Consider the following 13,414-nt stretch of genomic DNA (forward strand, 5'->3'; position numbering starts at 1 on the left):
AAATAAACAGCTCAGATTCATTACATGCATTTTTCATGGGCTTAAAGCACCAGACTCTACAACTTGAATGCACTTTAACTAGATTGATCATCCTATTAACACAGGAGCGTCCGAAGTACAAAAAAACAGCAAAAATTGAAAAAAATGGCACTAACTTTATAACAAAGTTGAAATATTAGGAGAAGCATACTATGAGAAAAAAATGGATTTTATGAGAGTAAAGTTATAATGATATTAATAAAACATGTCATTTTTAGAAGCATAAAGAAAAAACATGTAATTTTCTAAGTTGTAATATTATGAGAAACAAAACAAAACAAAACAAAGAATGAAGATGCACATTTTGGAAAATGAGATTGGGAAAAAGTTATGAGAATAAAGTCATAAAATTGCGAGGAAAAAAAAATCTTACGGGAGAAAAAGTCATAATTTTATGACAATAAAGTTATTATATTTTTAGAAGGCGTTCAAGCACACTGCGTATTGCTGAGTGATTTTTATATGTGCTTTCATATGGGAAAAATTTGGTTTTCATATGTTTAGTTTTTTTGTCTGACCTTTTGGAACGGATTCATGACAAAAACCATATCATACCACTGTATTGAAACACAACAAGTCAATTCTACCTTTGGGTCTCCGGGCATAAAGCAGTTGATGTAGTTGTTGATCTGTTTGAACACAAAGCCTCTGTCCATCAGGTTGAAACAACGCTGCAGAACGGCGAGCAAGCAGAGAGATTCTGTCAATATTTAGGAAGAAGACACCAGTTGGATGCATGTTGAAATAGTACGCCGACCTTGATGAAGACCGCCAGGCTGTGGTTGGCGTTCCTGGCCGCGTCAAGGTTATCTTTGTACTTCTGAGTGATGTGAGGCATCATCATGTTGACCACAGTCTCCACAGTGTGATGGAAGGGCGCTGAGAAACGCTGATTCCGGGACAGCTGATAGGCACAACCAAAAATGCTGGTGAGTGAGGCGAAGATACAACATGAAGACTTCGGACGTGATAAAAAGGCTGTGGTAAATGCTAACAAAACGTGTTTGGCCCGAGGCCCGAGGTTTGTGCTCTCCAAGTACAAACCTAATTTTTTTCCCCACACAATTCCCAAAATGTTGCCCCAGTTCGTACACTGTCTCAGTTATCGTACACGTTTAATATATATATCTATATTTAGAATATTTAATACTTAATATATATTTAACATTTAGATAACATTTAGATATAATTTATTTTTAAACATTATAATTAGGTATGACGTGTATGTACATACACACACACACACGCACACGCACACACTCCTGATTAAAACTTTAAAACCAGTTGAAAAATTGCGAAAATTTACATTTTGCACTGTTGGATCTATTTAGAGCCTCAAAATGCAAAAAGAAGAAATGCGAGTGAGACAAAATAATAAAATTGAGTAAGCAATTTATTGCAAATATCAATTTAAGGTGAAATAGGCAAAATAGGCTGTTCATCATCTGATCAAAAGTTTAAAACCATAGCTCAAAAAAGTCAGAAACCCCCTTAAAATAGAAAAAAAATCTTAATATGAGTAGCTGCACTATTCTTGTTAATCACCTCAAAAATTGGTTTGGGCATGCCTGATACCAGTGTTTCCAGGAGGCTCGTGGGAATGTTGCTTCAGGTGGTAAACATGGCTTAATGGAGGGCATCCACTGTCTGGAACTGATGTCCGTTTTTGTAAACCTCCCTTGCTATCCATCTCCAAATGTGCTCAATTGGATTTAGATCAGGGGAACATGCAGGATGGTCCAAAAGAGTGATGTTATCCCTTTGTGTCAGGCGGGCATTGTGAACTACAGTGTTGTCCTGTTGGAAAACCCAGTCATTACCTCACAGACGAGGGCCTTCAGTCATGAGGGATGCCCCCTGCAACATCTCCATATAGCCAGCTGCCGTTTGACACCCCTGCACACTCTGAACTCCATTAATGAGGAAAAAATGTATACACGGTCCAGATGGCTTCCAACATTACTGGCATGACAAGGAGATCCCACCTGAGATGTTTTCTACCCGGCACAGTGGAGGGGGTCCATCATGATCTGGTGTGCTTTTTCATTCAGTGAAACACTGGAGCTTCAGGTGGTGCAGGGTCGTCAAACGGTAGCTGCTTACATGCAGATGTTTCAGCGGGCATCCCTCATGACTGAGGGCCCTCGTCTGTATGGTAACAGCTGGGTTTTTCAACAGGACAACGCTGCAGTTCACAATGCTCGCTTGACCAAGGACTTCTTCAGGGAGAATAACATCACTCTTTTGGACCATCCTGCATATTCCCCTCATTTAAATCCCATAGAGAACATTTGGGGATGGATGGCAAGGGAAGTTTATAAAAATGGCCATCAGTTCCAGACAGTTGATGCCCTTGGTGAAGCCATCTTCACCACTTGGAGCAATGTTCCCACTAGCCTCCTGGAAACACTCACATCAAGCATGCCCAAAGCAATTTTTGAAGTGATTAACAAGAACGGTGGAGCTTCTCATTACTGAGTCCTACTGAGAACATTTTTGTTCTTGTTTGGAGAGTTTTTTGTTATTTTTGGAGCGATGGTCTTAAACTTTTGATCAGCTGATAAACAGCCTATTTCAGTTTCATTGTTGTTTTCAATAAATTACTTTTTCAAAATGCTTTTTGTCTCACTCTCCCTTCATGTTTTTGCATATTGTAGCTCTACTTAAAACCTCATTAAGATCCAAATGTGCAAAATGCAAATTCTAGCCATTTTTCAACTGGTCTTAAGATTTTGAGTGTATATATATATATATACACACACACACACACACACACACACACACACACACACACATATAACATTATCTTTAGATTTAATATATGTATATATTTAACATTTGTATTTCATATATATATATATACACACACATATAACATACATTTGTACACACATTTGTATTTCACATTTATATTTATATATTGCATTTATTAAACATTTGTTGCATTTAGCCTGCATTTACAAACATATTTTGACATTCACATTCACCATTTGATTTCTACCTCAGATGTGAAGGAAATGCGTTAAATGTGAGAAAAGCGAGCTAAATATTCAGAATATATCAGCTAAAAAAGTGTGACTGAATTTTTAAATTCGGCACCCTTTGTTTACAGATACAACTGACTGTTGGCTGACATGCTTCTACAGCGTCCAACAGGTGCCAGTGGAAGACAAACCCAAGGATGCGGTTTCCTTATGGACTATAAATGTAGCAAGTTAAACAGCACATCCAAAAAGTGTTGGACAGAGTTTGACGGTGGTGATGCAGCTGTCTACAAGACCTGACATGTTGCAATCTAGCAGCCAAGAGGATGAGCTGTCATGCGGCAGACATCAGCAGACGCCTTTGAGTCAACTGCAACCCACCCTCGTGGCAAACTCACCTTCACCTTACAGCTTTCAATCAAGTACTGAGCCATGGACTTGACTAAGGCTTCAAAGAAATACCAGGAGTACTGGAAGCAGGGAAGACAAACAAGAAAGATGGAGGTGTAATTACACGCTGCCGTGTCACACAAATCTCTTGTTAAAAGCGGCACTAAATCACCTTGAGCAGCTTGTTGCATGTGAGGAAGTCGGTGGAAGGCTTCAGGATGGCAGTCATGGCTTTGGCCAGCTCTTCGTGCACCGTCCGGACAGCGGAAGCTGTGTACGGCTCAGTCTTGAAAACAAACTGAGAAGAATGATAGGAATGAAGAGGAAGCCTCCAACATAAACAGGAAATACATGTGAAAAGTAATACTGAAGGCAACCTTGACGTATGATCTCAGGTAGTGCTCCAACCCCTCCTCATGGCACTGGGCTACAATGTGGATCATGACTCTGCAACATCAACCAAGAAAAAGTGGAAGGATCTCAGCAGAGGCCTCTTAAGCATGTGGTGTCTGCTGAAGATACGTGCCTGGTGACATTGACCGCCACATCTTCCTGGCTCGCACTGGTCAGGACCCTGAACAGCTGATTGAGGATGGTGGGCAAGAACTTGATCATCACGTGACTCTCCATTGCGTGCAGACTCTAATGGAAGAGTAGGAAATACGTGGATGCTTGGGAAGTATAATTACGGCTACCGTCCATCCATTATCTATACTGAAAATGCTCTGTAGGCGTCAGGAGGCGGGGTTTGACGCTGACCAGCAATTTAGGATCTCGGCTCAGTCAGCTGGTATGTGTTGAGTCAGCTGTGCAGAGCATGAGCACAAATGGTGAAGTTGAGAACCTGTACCAAGATGTCACTTCTAGGACGTGGTACAACGGTTTCTTTTACAAAGATAACAATGCTAAATAGTCATGGGAAACCCGATTCTTTTTTTTTTAACTGACTCAAGTTCTGAATCGGGTACTCGATGTACAACCATTTCGTACAAGGTTTTACATCATATCCATTCCACATTTGTAATTTGTCTGTACTGACATTTAATACAACGAGAAACATTCATTAATCCATTTTACAGTGCAAAGACAATTGAAGAACACATTCACGTTTTTTACGAGATGATCCTGAACGCATCTTAAGCTGTAAAAGTTGTTAAATATTTGTTCATGACTCGCATCTACACCTGTGGTCTGACTCTGTAAACCAAAATCTTCATCTAGGTCGATTATCCATGAGTGATTGAGAATCGTCTTCGCGGAGTATATATTTCAACTCAAATCTTTATCAATGTCGATTAACCAAGAGTCGGTGAAACTCGAGTCTTTGTTGTGTATCCGTGAAACCAGAGTCTTCGCGGAGTCAGTGAAACTCGGAATATTTGTGGCATATCCGTGAATCTGTGAAACCAGAGTCTTCGTGGAGAGCCTGTGAATCAGTGAAACTTGAATCTTTGTGAATCAGTGAAACTGCAGCCTCTGTGGAGTATTCGGGAATCAGTGAAACTTGAGTCTTTGTCGACGTCGTAAACCATGAGTCAGTGAAACTCTAGTCTTTGTGGAGTACCCGTGAATTAGTGACACTCGGGTCTTCGTGAATCAGTGAACCTGGAGTCTCCGTGGAGTATTCGTGAATCCGTGAAACTTGAGTCTTTGTCGACGTCGTAAACCATGAGTCAGTCAGTGTCTTTGTGGAGTATGCCTGAATCGGTGAAACTCGAGTATTTGTGGCATATCTGTGAATCAGTGAAACCAAAGTCTTCGTGGAGAACCCGTGAATTAGTGAAACTCGGGTCTTCGTGAATCAGTGAAACTGGAGTCTCCGTGGAGTATTCGTGAATCTGTGAAACTTGAGTCTTTGCCGACTTCGTAAACCATGAGTCAGTCAGTGTCTTTGTGGAGTATGCTTGAATCGGTGAAACTCGAGTCTTTGTGGAGTACCCGTGAATCGGTGAAACTCCAGTCATCGTGGAGTATCTATGAATCAGTGAAATTTGAGTCTTCATTGAGTATCCGTGAATCGGTAAAAATCGAGTCTTAACCACAAGTCAGTCAGACCCGAGTTTTTGTGGTATCCATGAATCAGTGAAACTCCAGTATTCATCGATGGATAGCAAAATACTTTATTCATCTCCAAGTCTGCGTGGAGTATTCATGAACTAGTCAAACTAAAGCCTTCGTCGATGTCGATTAACCATTAGTCAGTGAGACTCAAGTCTTCATGGAGTATCCATGAAACGAGTAACCGTGGGTCCTGATTCAGTAACAAACATGAGGGTTTTGAACGATTTGTTCATGACTCGACCATTGCTAATGCTCAGTTTTGGTAATACTTAAACCATCTGCTTATTACTGAGCTTTATTACACCCAACATGAGCGATGCCCTCTGATGTGCACATCCACACTTTAGACGATATAAGTGTACTTAATGTTGTGACCCGTAATAAAATTCCAGGCATACAACTTCATCAAGTTGAGGCAGAGCTCTAATCCTGCGTATACATTATGTAATGCAATAGCCACATCATTATAACATCATCACTTAAACACTTGACTTACATTTACTTTGTTGTGTTGAAAAATAATCAAACAACATTTGAATACACACCTTTAGGTACTTGACTAGTTCACCTCCTGATTCCTGAGGCGATGACGCAATGCTCTGACAGTGATGAAAGAAATTGTGCAAATGCTGATCCTGAAACACACAAACATGTTTTGTCAGTGCGTTTTTTTTTTCTGTGGTTACTGGAGAACTCAAATGAAAATTCAGGCGTCTAATTTGCTATTTAGTAAAATAAAACTAACCTGTGTGTAAATGGTGGACACCAGATGAGTGGAGACCTTAAATAAAGGCTTGCCTCCGTCCACCCATTTGACTTCAGGACTGGAATGCTGGAAGTAAGAAAAATAAAGACATTTTTGGGGTATGTAGAGCAGTGAATGCCCACACATTCACCATTGAACATTCATGTCCAGAAAATGGGCTGTTTTATTTTATTATTTATTTATTATTAATTATCAATTAGATTTTTGCCATTCGCATTTTGTGGTCCTGCAACGTAACCCTTAAAAAAGCAGGGATCTAGGGTGTGTCCAAAGGGTGGCTTGGTGGCCATTTGAAGAAAACAAAAGCAAAAATGGAAAAAACACAGCTGTAATTTTCCGAGAATAAAGTTGAAATACGGGGAAAAGAAAATAATAATATTACGAGAAAAGAAATGTCATCTTACGAGGAAAAAATGCATAATTTTATGAGAATAAAGTCTAATATTGTTAGGAAAAACATGTAATTTTTAGAAATACAAAGTTAAAATATTAAAGAAAAAAGATTTTATTTTTAAAAAAATGTTCATATTATGAAAAACAAAACAAAACAAAGAATTAATTTGCACATTTCTGAAAATTTGGTTGGAAATATGATATTGGGAGATGATATTAGGAGAATAAAAAAATGGAGAAAGGCACAAAAAAAGTGTAATTTGAGGAGAATAAGTTCATACTAATAATAGGCTTTTTAACCTACTGTATATCACAAAGCTTAGATGCAGGCAGTTTTTTCTTTAAATATGTATAACTTCTTCGCATATCTACATGGTTTGGTGGACAAAATATAAAATATCAAACTAGCCCGTCCATCCTTTGATTTTCAGTATTCGGCCCTCAATGGAAAAAGTAAATGCTTCCCAATGACGTCATTGGGCAAATCCGTACAACAAAATGGGATTGATATTCATGACACAACCCGTGAGTGGTTACCTTGCTGGAACCTTCCTGGCAGCTCAGATACCCAGCAGGAAGGTTGGCCGCCACGGGGACGTGACACTCGTTCATGATCACACGGCCGTCTTTCAGCAGGGGAAGCCAGGCGTAACCCACTGAGAAAGGACAACGAATGTAAAGAACGCAGCGTTTCCCAGTGAGGACATCTCACGGAGACTGGGCTACCTTGAGTTTCAACCTGCTCTCTCTTTTTCGTGCTAGCCTTGCTGTTGCTCTCGCAGCTGACGTGATAGAGCGTGAAGAGCAGGTGGTGTTTCTCGTGGAGCTGGGTCGGAAGCTCAATCTTGAACTGGGAAGAGAGAACCCACACATAAGCATTCCGCCGGATTCAAATAACATGAAATAAGACGGTTACCTCATCATAGAATTCAGGGTTCTGCTGGTGATGTAATACTGCTGCGAAAGCGTTTTTAGTAAACAAAGGCCCTCCAGGCCGCCCATAGATGCACTGTGAAATGATTGCAATGTCTGGTTAAAGCTTGTGGTCGTGCTTGATGGAGCTTTTTCAGGATACAGTTACCTTTAGTGGTAAAGCATCCTCATCATCTGAGTCCATGAACTCAATGCAGACAGCTAAGTTTCTCGCCTTTGGTTAGACAACAACAATTGTTCCAGTTAGTCACAATGGATGGAAATGTTTCCTAATAAGTATTAGTATAAGTCGCATCAGTCAAAAAAACGCGTCACGAAGAGGGAAAAAACATATATAAATCACACTGGACTATAAATGGCATTTATCGGTATTTATGATGGAGTGTCATGGCGCAGCACCCCGCGTCTTGCTCAGCTGGGATAGGCTCCAGCATACCCCCGCCACCCTTACGAGGATAAGCAGCACAGAAAATGGATGGATGGATGTCATGGCGCAACTCCTAACAACATTTAATCACAAGAGAAGTAGACGAAGCCGGAGTGGGGGAACAATGGTTACACCAGAGGTGTTCAAAATGCTGCCCGGGGCCCGTTTGCCGGCCTTATACACCGGAAATGATGGTATATAACTTCTTGGAATATCTACATGTGTTACTTCACAAAATATCAAAGTGGCTCTTGCATCCTTTAATTTTTCACTATGGGACCCTCGCTGGAAAAAGTCTGGACACCCCTGCTCTGTATCATTCAATTTTGTGTGCCTGTCTGCGTCACAAAAAGCTCAACTTAATTATCGCGACCACTAGGTGTCGCCAAATAACCAAACGAAACCCCACTTTAACTTAAGGCAGCACATGTTATGGGTGCCACACACACCAGAGGCGACAAACCACTACAATTGGCGAAACTCATAGTCATGCACACAGGAGGCGACCAGCGGCTGTGACCACCTACACCGGTGAGCGAGTGATCACATCCAGAGCAAATTGTATGAACCTCCCACGCTTTGATTGGCTGTCAGATGTGGAGGGAATTTGGTGGTATCAAAGTAGTTCAGAGGAGAAAAAGCGACCGGTGTTGATCGAGTACTCTTGCTAGCACCGGATCTTACATAAATTACTAAACTTACATAAATGTTTGTGTAAATTAAATGTAAACTTACAAGATATGTTTACTCTGGCACCAACGAGTTCCCAAGCATCTGCTTTTTTCTTTATATCTCTATATTCTTTTTTTTTAGAAATGTCAAATAGCTCCGGGAAATCCAACACAGCAAGTATGCGTACTGATTAGCATCCTGTCCGCTCATTGGTCGATCAATGAAACTACAGCTGATTAGTCCTCGTCTGGGCGACAGCGTTGAAAAGTTGAACATTTCGCGTGTCGCTTGGCTGGACGGTGACACGCGAAATACCCTATCGCGCAGGTTCCATTGAAAATGAATGGAGTAGAGGCCATGTTGCCTCCCGTGTGTGGCGGCCATTAAATGTTAAGTCACACCTGACTTTAGGTCGCACCACCAGCCAAAAGTGTGACTTATGCTCAGGAAAATACGGTACTGTGGGATAAAAAAGCTTGGGATACCTTAGCAAAGGACTTCTGTCCATCATACTTCAAGTGCTTGGGGTAGACGTAGAGGTGGTTGTTGTAAATGGTGAAGGGTTGGGAGCATTTGGCGATGTATGGCACAAACTCCTCCACTTCAAAGAAGACGCTGCTCTTCTCGCTCACATCCAACTGCTTCACGGGAATGTAGGATGAGGAAATGCAATCTGCGTGCAACCAAATCACATCAACAATCTGCAGGCAGGAGGAACCAAGACAAGACAAGTGGAGACCTTACTGGTCAAGTCGGGGGCGACGTTATCAATGGTGACGTCAAGGTTTCCCAGGATGACGGGAAGCTTTGCCATCTTCTCTGGCCTGGAATGAAATGTCTGTTAAAGATCTGCGGTCATAAACACCAAATCGAAAGCATCGATTGGTGCGTTTAATAAGCCGAGGGAAAATTTTGTTTATGATAGCAATTGGCAGCTTTCCAAAGGTGCCCAGTACGTACTTTCTGAAGTCAGCCAGCAGTTTGAGCATGTCGTCATTGCACAGCTTGTTGCTGTCCTGTCTGTACAGCGGCGAGAAGCGAGCGCTTTTGTCCAACGTCCCTGAAGCATCTTTGAACAACGACCTGCAACAGACAACTGACCTTCAGCGCATGCAAAGCATATTATTAATATGAACTTCATTCTTTTCTCTTTTTTCCCATTTTTGCTTTTTTTCCCCCCAAATATTTCAACTTCCTTCTTAATTAATCTTTGTAAATTTTCTCCTCACCATATTGTGTCTTTATTTCCATAATATTTTGACTTCATGCCCATAATATTATAATTTTTTCCCCAGCCTAATTTTCAAAAAACAACAACTTTATTTAGTTCGGTTTCTCATGTTACAACTTCAAAAAATGTCTCACTTTTTCTTTAATATTTCACCTATATGCTAATAAAATGAAAATGAAAATTTTCCCTCATAATATTACAAGTTTATTCTTGTAAAAGTGTGGCTTTTTCTAATTGGAATATTACTTTTTTCTTTTAATATATGACTTTATTCTTGTAAAATGATGGCTGTTTTTTTCAACTTCTGCTGTTCTATTTTTTTTACTTTTCAACTATTTCAACTTTCTTCTTGTGAATTTCCTTCTCGTAATATTTTGACTTTATTCCCGTAGTATTATAACTTTTTCCCCAACCTAATTTTCCAATAATTACAACTTTATCCGTCATATTGTTTGTTTCTCATAATATTGCAACTTAAACGTCTTTCTTTAACTTTATGCCACGAAAGTGATGTTATTTTTCCTCATAATATTAATATAACTTTTTCTTGTTGGATTACAACATTTTTTTATTAATATTTTGACTTTATTCCTGTAAAATTACTGATGATTTTAAAATTTTTTCTGTTTTTTTTTTTCATTTTCTTTCTTTCTTTAAATTATATTTTTAGAATGTGCCGCGGGCCAATAAAAAATAGCCGTGGGCTCCCGGGCCGCACTCTGGACATCCAGCCAATACTCTCAGCTTCCACCGTTTTGGGAAGACTTTCTACAAGACTTTGGAGGATACGAATGTTGGACCTCTTGGCTGTCTATCTCCGTTCTTGTTCATCCCAAAGGTGTTTTATGGCCTTGCGGTCGAGTTTTTCACACCAAAGCATACCTTGCGGCACAGTCGCTCGTACGCATAAGCAGGTTTACCTTGCTGCCCAAGCGAAAGGCATCCTGTACTGGCCTAAGCGATTGCATGCCAGCTTGGCGTTTTTCAGGACCTTCTGAGCCACCTAGCGGAAGAACATGAAAATACTATTAATCTTTTCTTGCCTGCATCATATTCTTGCCCTAGCAACCAGGTCATTACCTTGGTGGAGTCAGAACTCTTCATGTAAGGCTCGGCACAGTGGTTGATTCCGCCCTGCAGCACCTTCTCAATGCGAGCCACCAGGAAGATATCAGGATGGGGGCATGTGACAGAGAACACTCCCTGTCCAGACAGTGAATTAAAGCAGATTCACGTTTGAATACAACTTTTGCGATGACTTCATTTTGGTTTCTTGTGGTTTTTACCTGTCGGGGATAACGTATGACTGTCTCCGACACCCCTTGGACCAATCGTGGCCCTTCAGGATAGACGTATATATACTGACTGTCATAATTGGGCATCATGCCCCTGACAGATGGGTGGTTGAGGTCCACGTGGAAGTCAGACGAGATCTTCCTTCCATTCTGGATGTCGAACAGCGACAGAGTGACGTAGAATGGCTCCACCTGAAGAAGCAAGCATACATACATACAGTAATAGGCACGTCCGATTACATCGCTCCACCGACTTGTGGTTTATTGCGGAGAGGAAAAGTATGACGTTTACATTTGTTGTGGGCCCCTCCTCGTTTTCAGCCACGCAGCTTTGCAGATTAAAAGAGAGGTCGTTGCAGTTAACGAGCACACGCTTGCCAAACTTCTCTTCAAACTGCTTCACATCTGGTTCGATTCCTGAGAAGTCCAGTTTCTAGAAAGCACAAGAGAAGGGACTTAATATGCGTGCACTGCGTGTACTTCATGTGTACTAGTACAAATACTGTTTTACTGGCACATGTAGAGGATCAAAGTGGAATTACCTGTGTGTCAGGGTCAAGAGTGAACAGCTTCAGTCTTGTTTCGTTCCTCATCCTTGACTCGATGTCTCTTGCGCTCTAAAATAAAATTAAATAAAAAAAATCATAAAAATAATATTTTATTTTATTGGCATTACTTAACATTTTGCATTATTATGTACTACTTTTTAATAATTGTAATAATTTAACATTTGTTTTAATTTTGACACAATTAACTTTTATTTATATTAAAATATAAAATATATTTACTTATTATTTAATTACTTATACGGACAAATACACAATATAAGGGGAAAGAAATTAAAATAATAAATAGTATAATAATAGTAAAATAATAAAAGATTTAATAGTGTTAAAAGTGTTGTCAAAGTATTAAAATTTTTCATCAGATTAAAATCATAGGGTTGCTGTGACATTAATTCCGATTAATCATGATGAAATATAATTCCTTTTACATCTACATTAATTGTGTTTCATTTTGCATGCGGAAAGAGACTCAAGAAAGAATGCGGGAGATGCATTAGCTAGCAGAAGTGCTAGCAGAATCCCCGCATATATGCATCATAACATTAACATATGTGTTAATGTGGTATTGCTGTTATCACATTAATCAGAATGTTATTGTGGATTAATTGTGATTAATCACAGTTAAATGTCATTCATTTTTAATCTACTACATTAATCAGTTTTTAATCTATATATATATATATATATATATATATATATATATATATATATATATATATGTTTCATTTTGCATGAGCAAAGAGACTGAAGCAAGAACATGGGCAACGTCTGAGCTTGCAGAGAGACTTACATTAGCTCGCAAAGGTGCTAGCATAACCCCCACTAACACATGCTTTGTATTAATGTGGTATTTTAAGCGTTTCTTTCTGCAAAGCGTGCATAATACTTGATGTCAGTCGAGTGTTCCATCATGGGTTTCTGCACTCAAATTTCCCACTGACAAAGCCAACCTGCCGTTTAGCGTCTTCCATATTGAGTTGTTTGGTTGCACAGCCTGTCTTTTACCAAAACAACTGCCCAATTGCGTAAAAATGTTTTAATCAGAATAATAATAACGATGGATTAATCAATAAAGCATCAAATTTTACAACACAAGTTTAAAGCACTAACTGTCTTACTTTCACTGCCACTGCAGAGATTTTCCGTCAGGTGCTTTAATCATTAAGACATTTTTGGCCACATCTGGAAATTTACATTTCAACGACATTCACGTTTCAACTGTTTCAGGTGGTGCAAAGACGACACGCAGCAAAAGTGTTAAATGTGCAGCTGTTTTCCAGCTTAGTTTTAGTATTCTACTCCACTTAGCGTCATACCCACACAATTGGTAGCAACTAAAACAGCAAATATCTACTCTGTAACATACTTCCCGCTTACAGCAGGAATGATTCACTCATCAAAAATATCATGTCACTTCCACACGGGGTCTTCAGTGCTAAACTAAATCTGAGAGAGAAAGTGACCATATATTAATTTGTGTAAGATTTTAATTACGCATTTTAGTGTCTTAAGGTATGAAAGGCTTGACAAAGTAACCTGTATAGTACCTGAAAACTGTCCATACTGCCAGAAGAACTGTCTGACTTTCCCAGATCATCATCTAGGAAGAAAAAACATACCAAAAACATGTGTCACAGATATTGCAAAACTCACCACC

At 39.7% G+C, this 13,414-nt stretch overlaps 1 protein-coding gene across 4 annotated transcripts in view; it reads right to left on the reverse strand.

Moving 5' to 3' along the window:
* Positions 1 to 13,414, reverse strand: part of zmp:0000001200 (dedicator of cytokinesis protein 9) — a 145,450-nt gene that overhangs the window by 40,439 nt on the left and 91,597 nt on the right. For all 4 annotated transcript variants that reach the window (XM_054788041.1, XM_054788039.1, XM_054788038.1 and 1 more), the window contains exons 9-29: positions 13,305 to 13,357; positions 11,734 to 11,808; positions 11,484 to 11,624; positions 11,183 to 11,383; positions 10,977 to 11,099; positions 10,817 to 10,899; positions 9,626 to 9,748; positions 9,410 to 9,489; positions 9,151 to 9,338; positions 7,715 to 7,780; positions 7,550 to 7,642; positions 7,360 to 7,483; positions 7,171 to 7,289; positions 6,220 to 6,306; positions 6,020 to 6,109; positions 3,940 to 4,055; positions 3,791 to 3,860; positions 3,586 to 3,711; positions 3,422 to 3,493; positions 797 to 943; positions 627 to 710 (exon numbers count right to left, since the gene is read on the reverse strand). In XM_054788041.1, coding sequence (XP_054644016.1) covers positions 627 to 710; positions 797 to 943; positions 3,422 to 3,493; positions 3,586 to 3,711; positions 3,791 to 3,860; positions 3,940 to 4,055; positions 6,020 to 6,109; positions 6,220 to 6,306; positions 7,171 to 7,289; positions 7,360 to 7,483; positions 7,550 to 7,642; positions 7,715 to 7,780; positions 9,151 to 9,338; positions 9,410 to 9,489; positions 9,626 to 9,748; positions 10,817 to 10,899; positions 10,977 to 11,099; positions 11,183 to 11,383; positions 11,484 to 11,624; positions 11,734 to 11,808; positions 13,305 to 13,357 — 2,261 coding nt within the window. The remainder of the gene's footprint in view (positions 1 to 626; positions 711 to 796; positions 944 to 3,421; positions 3,494 to 3,585; positions 3,712 to 3,790; positions 3,861 to 3,939; positions 4,056 to 6,019; positions 6,110 to 6,219; positions 6,307 to 7,170; positions 7,290 to 7,359; positions 7,484 to 7,549; positions 7,643 to 7,714; positions 7,781 to 9,150; positions 9,339 to 9,409; positions 9,490 to 9,625; positions 9,749 to 10,816; positions 10,900 to 10,976; positions 11,100 to 11,182; positions 11,384 to 11,483; positions 11,625 to 11,733; positions 11,809 to 13,304; positions 13,358 to 13,414) is intronic.

This window comes from Dunckerocampus dactyliophorus, chromosome 9 (assembly GCF_027744805.1).
Source record: "Dunckerocampus dactyliophorus isolate RoL2022-P2 chromosome 9, RoL_Ddac_1.1, whole genome shotgun sequence".
Taxonomy (NCBI): Eukaryota; Metazoa; Chordata; class Actinopteri; order Syngnathiformes; family Syngnathidae; genus Dunckerocampus; species Dunckerocampus dactyliophorus.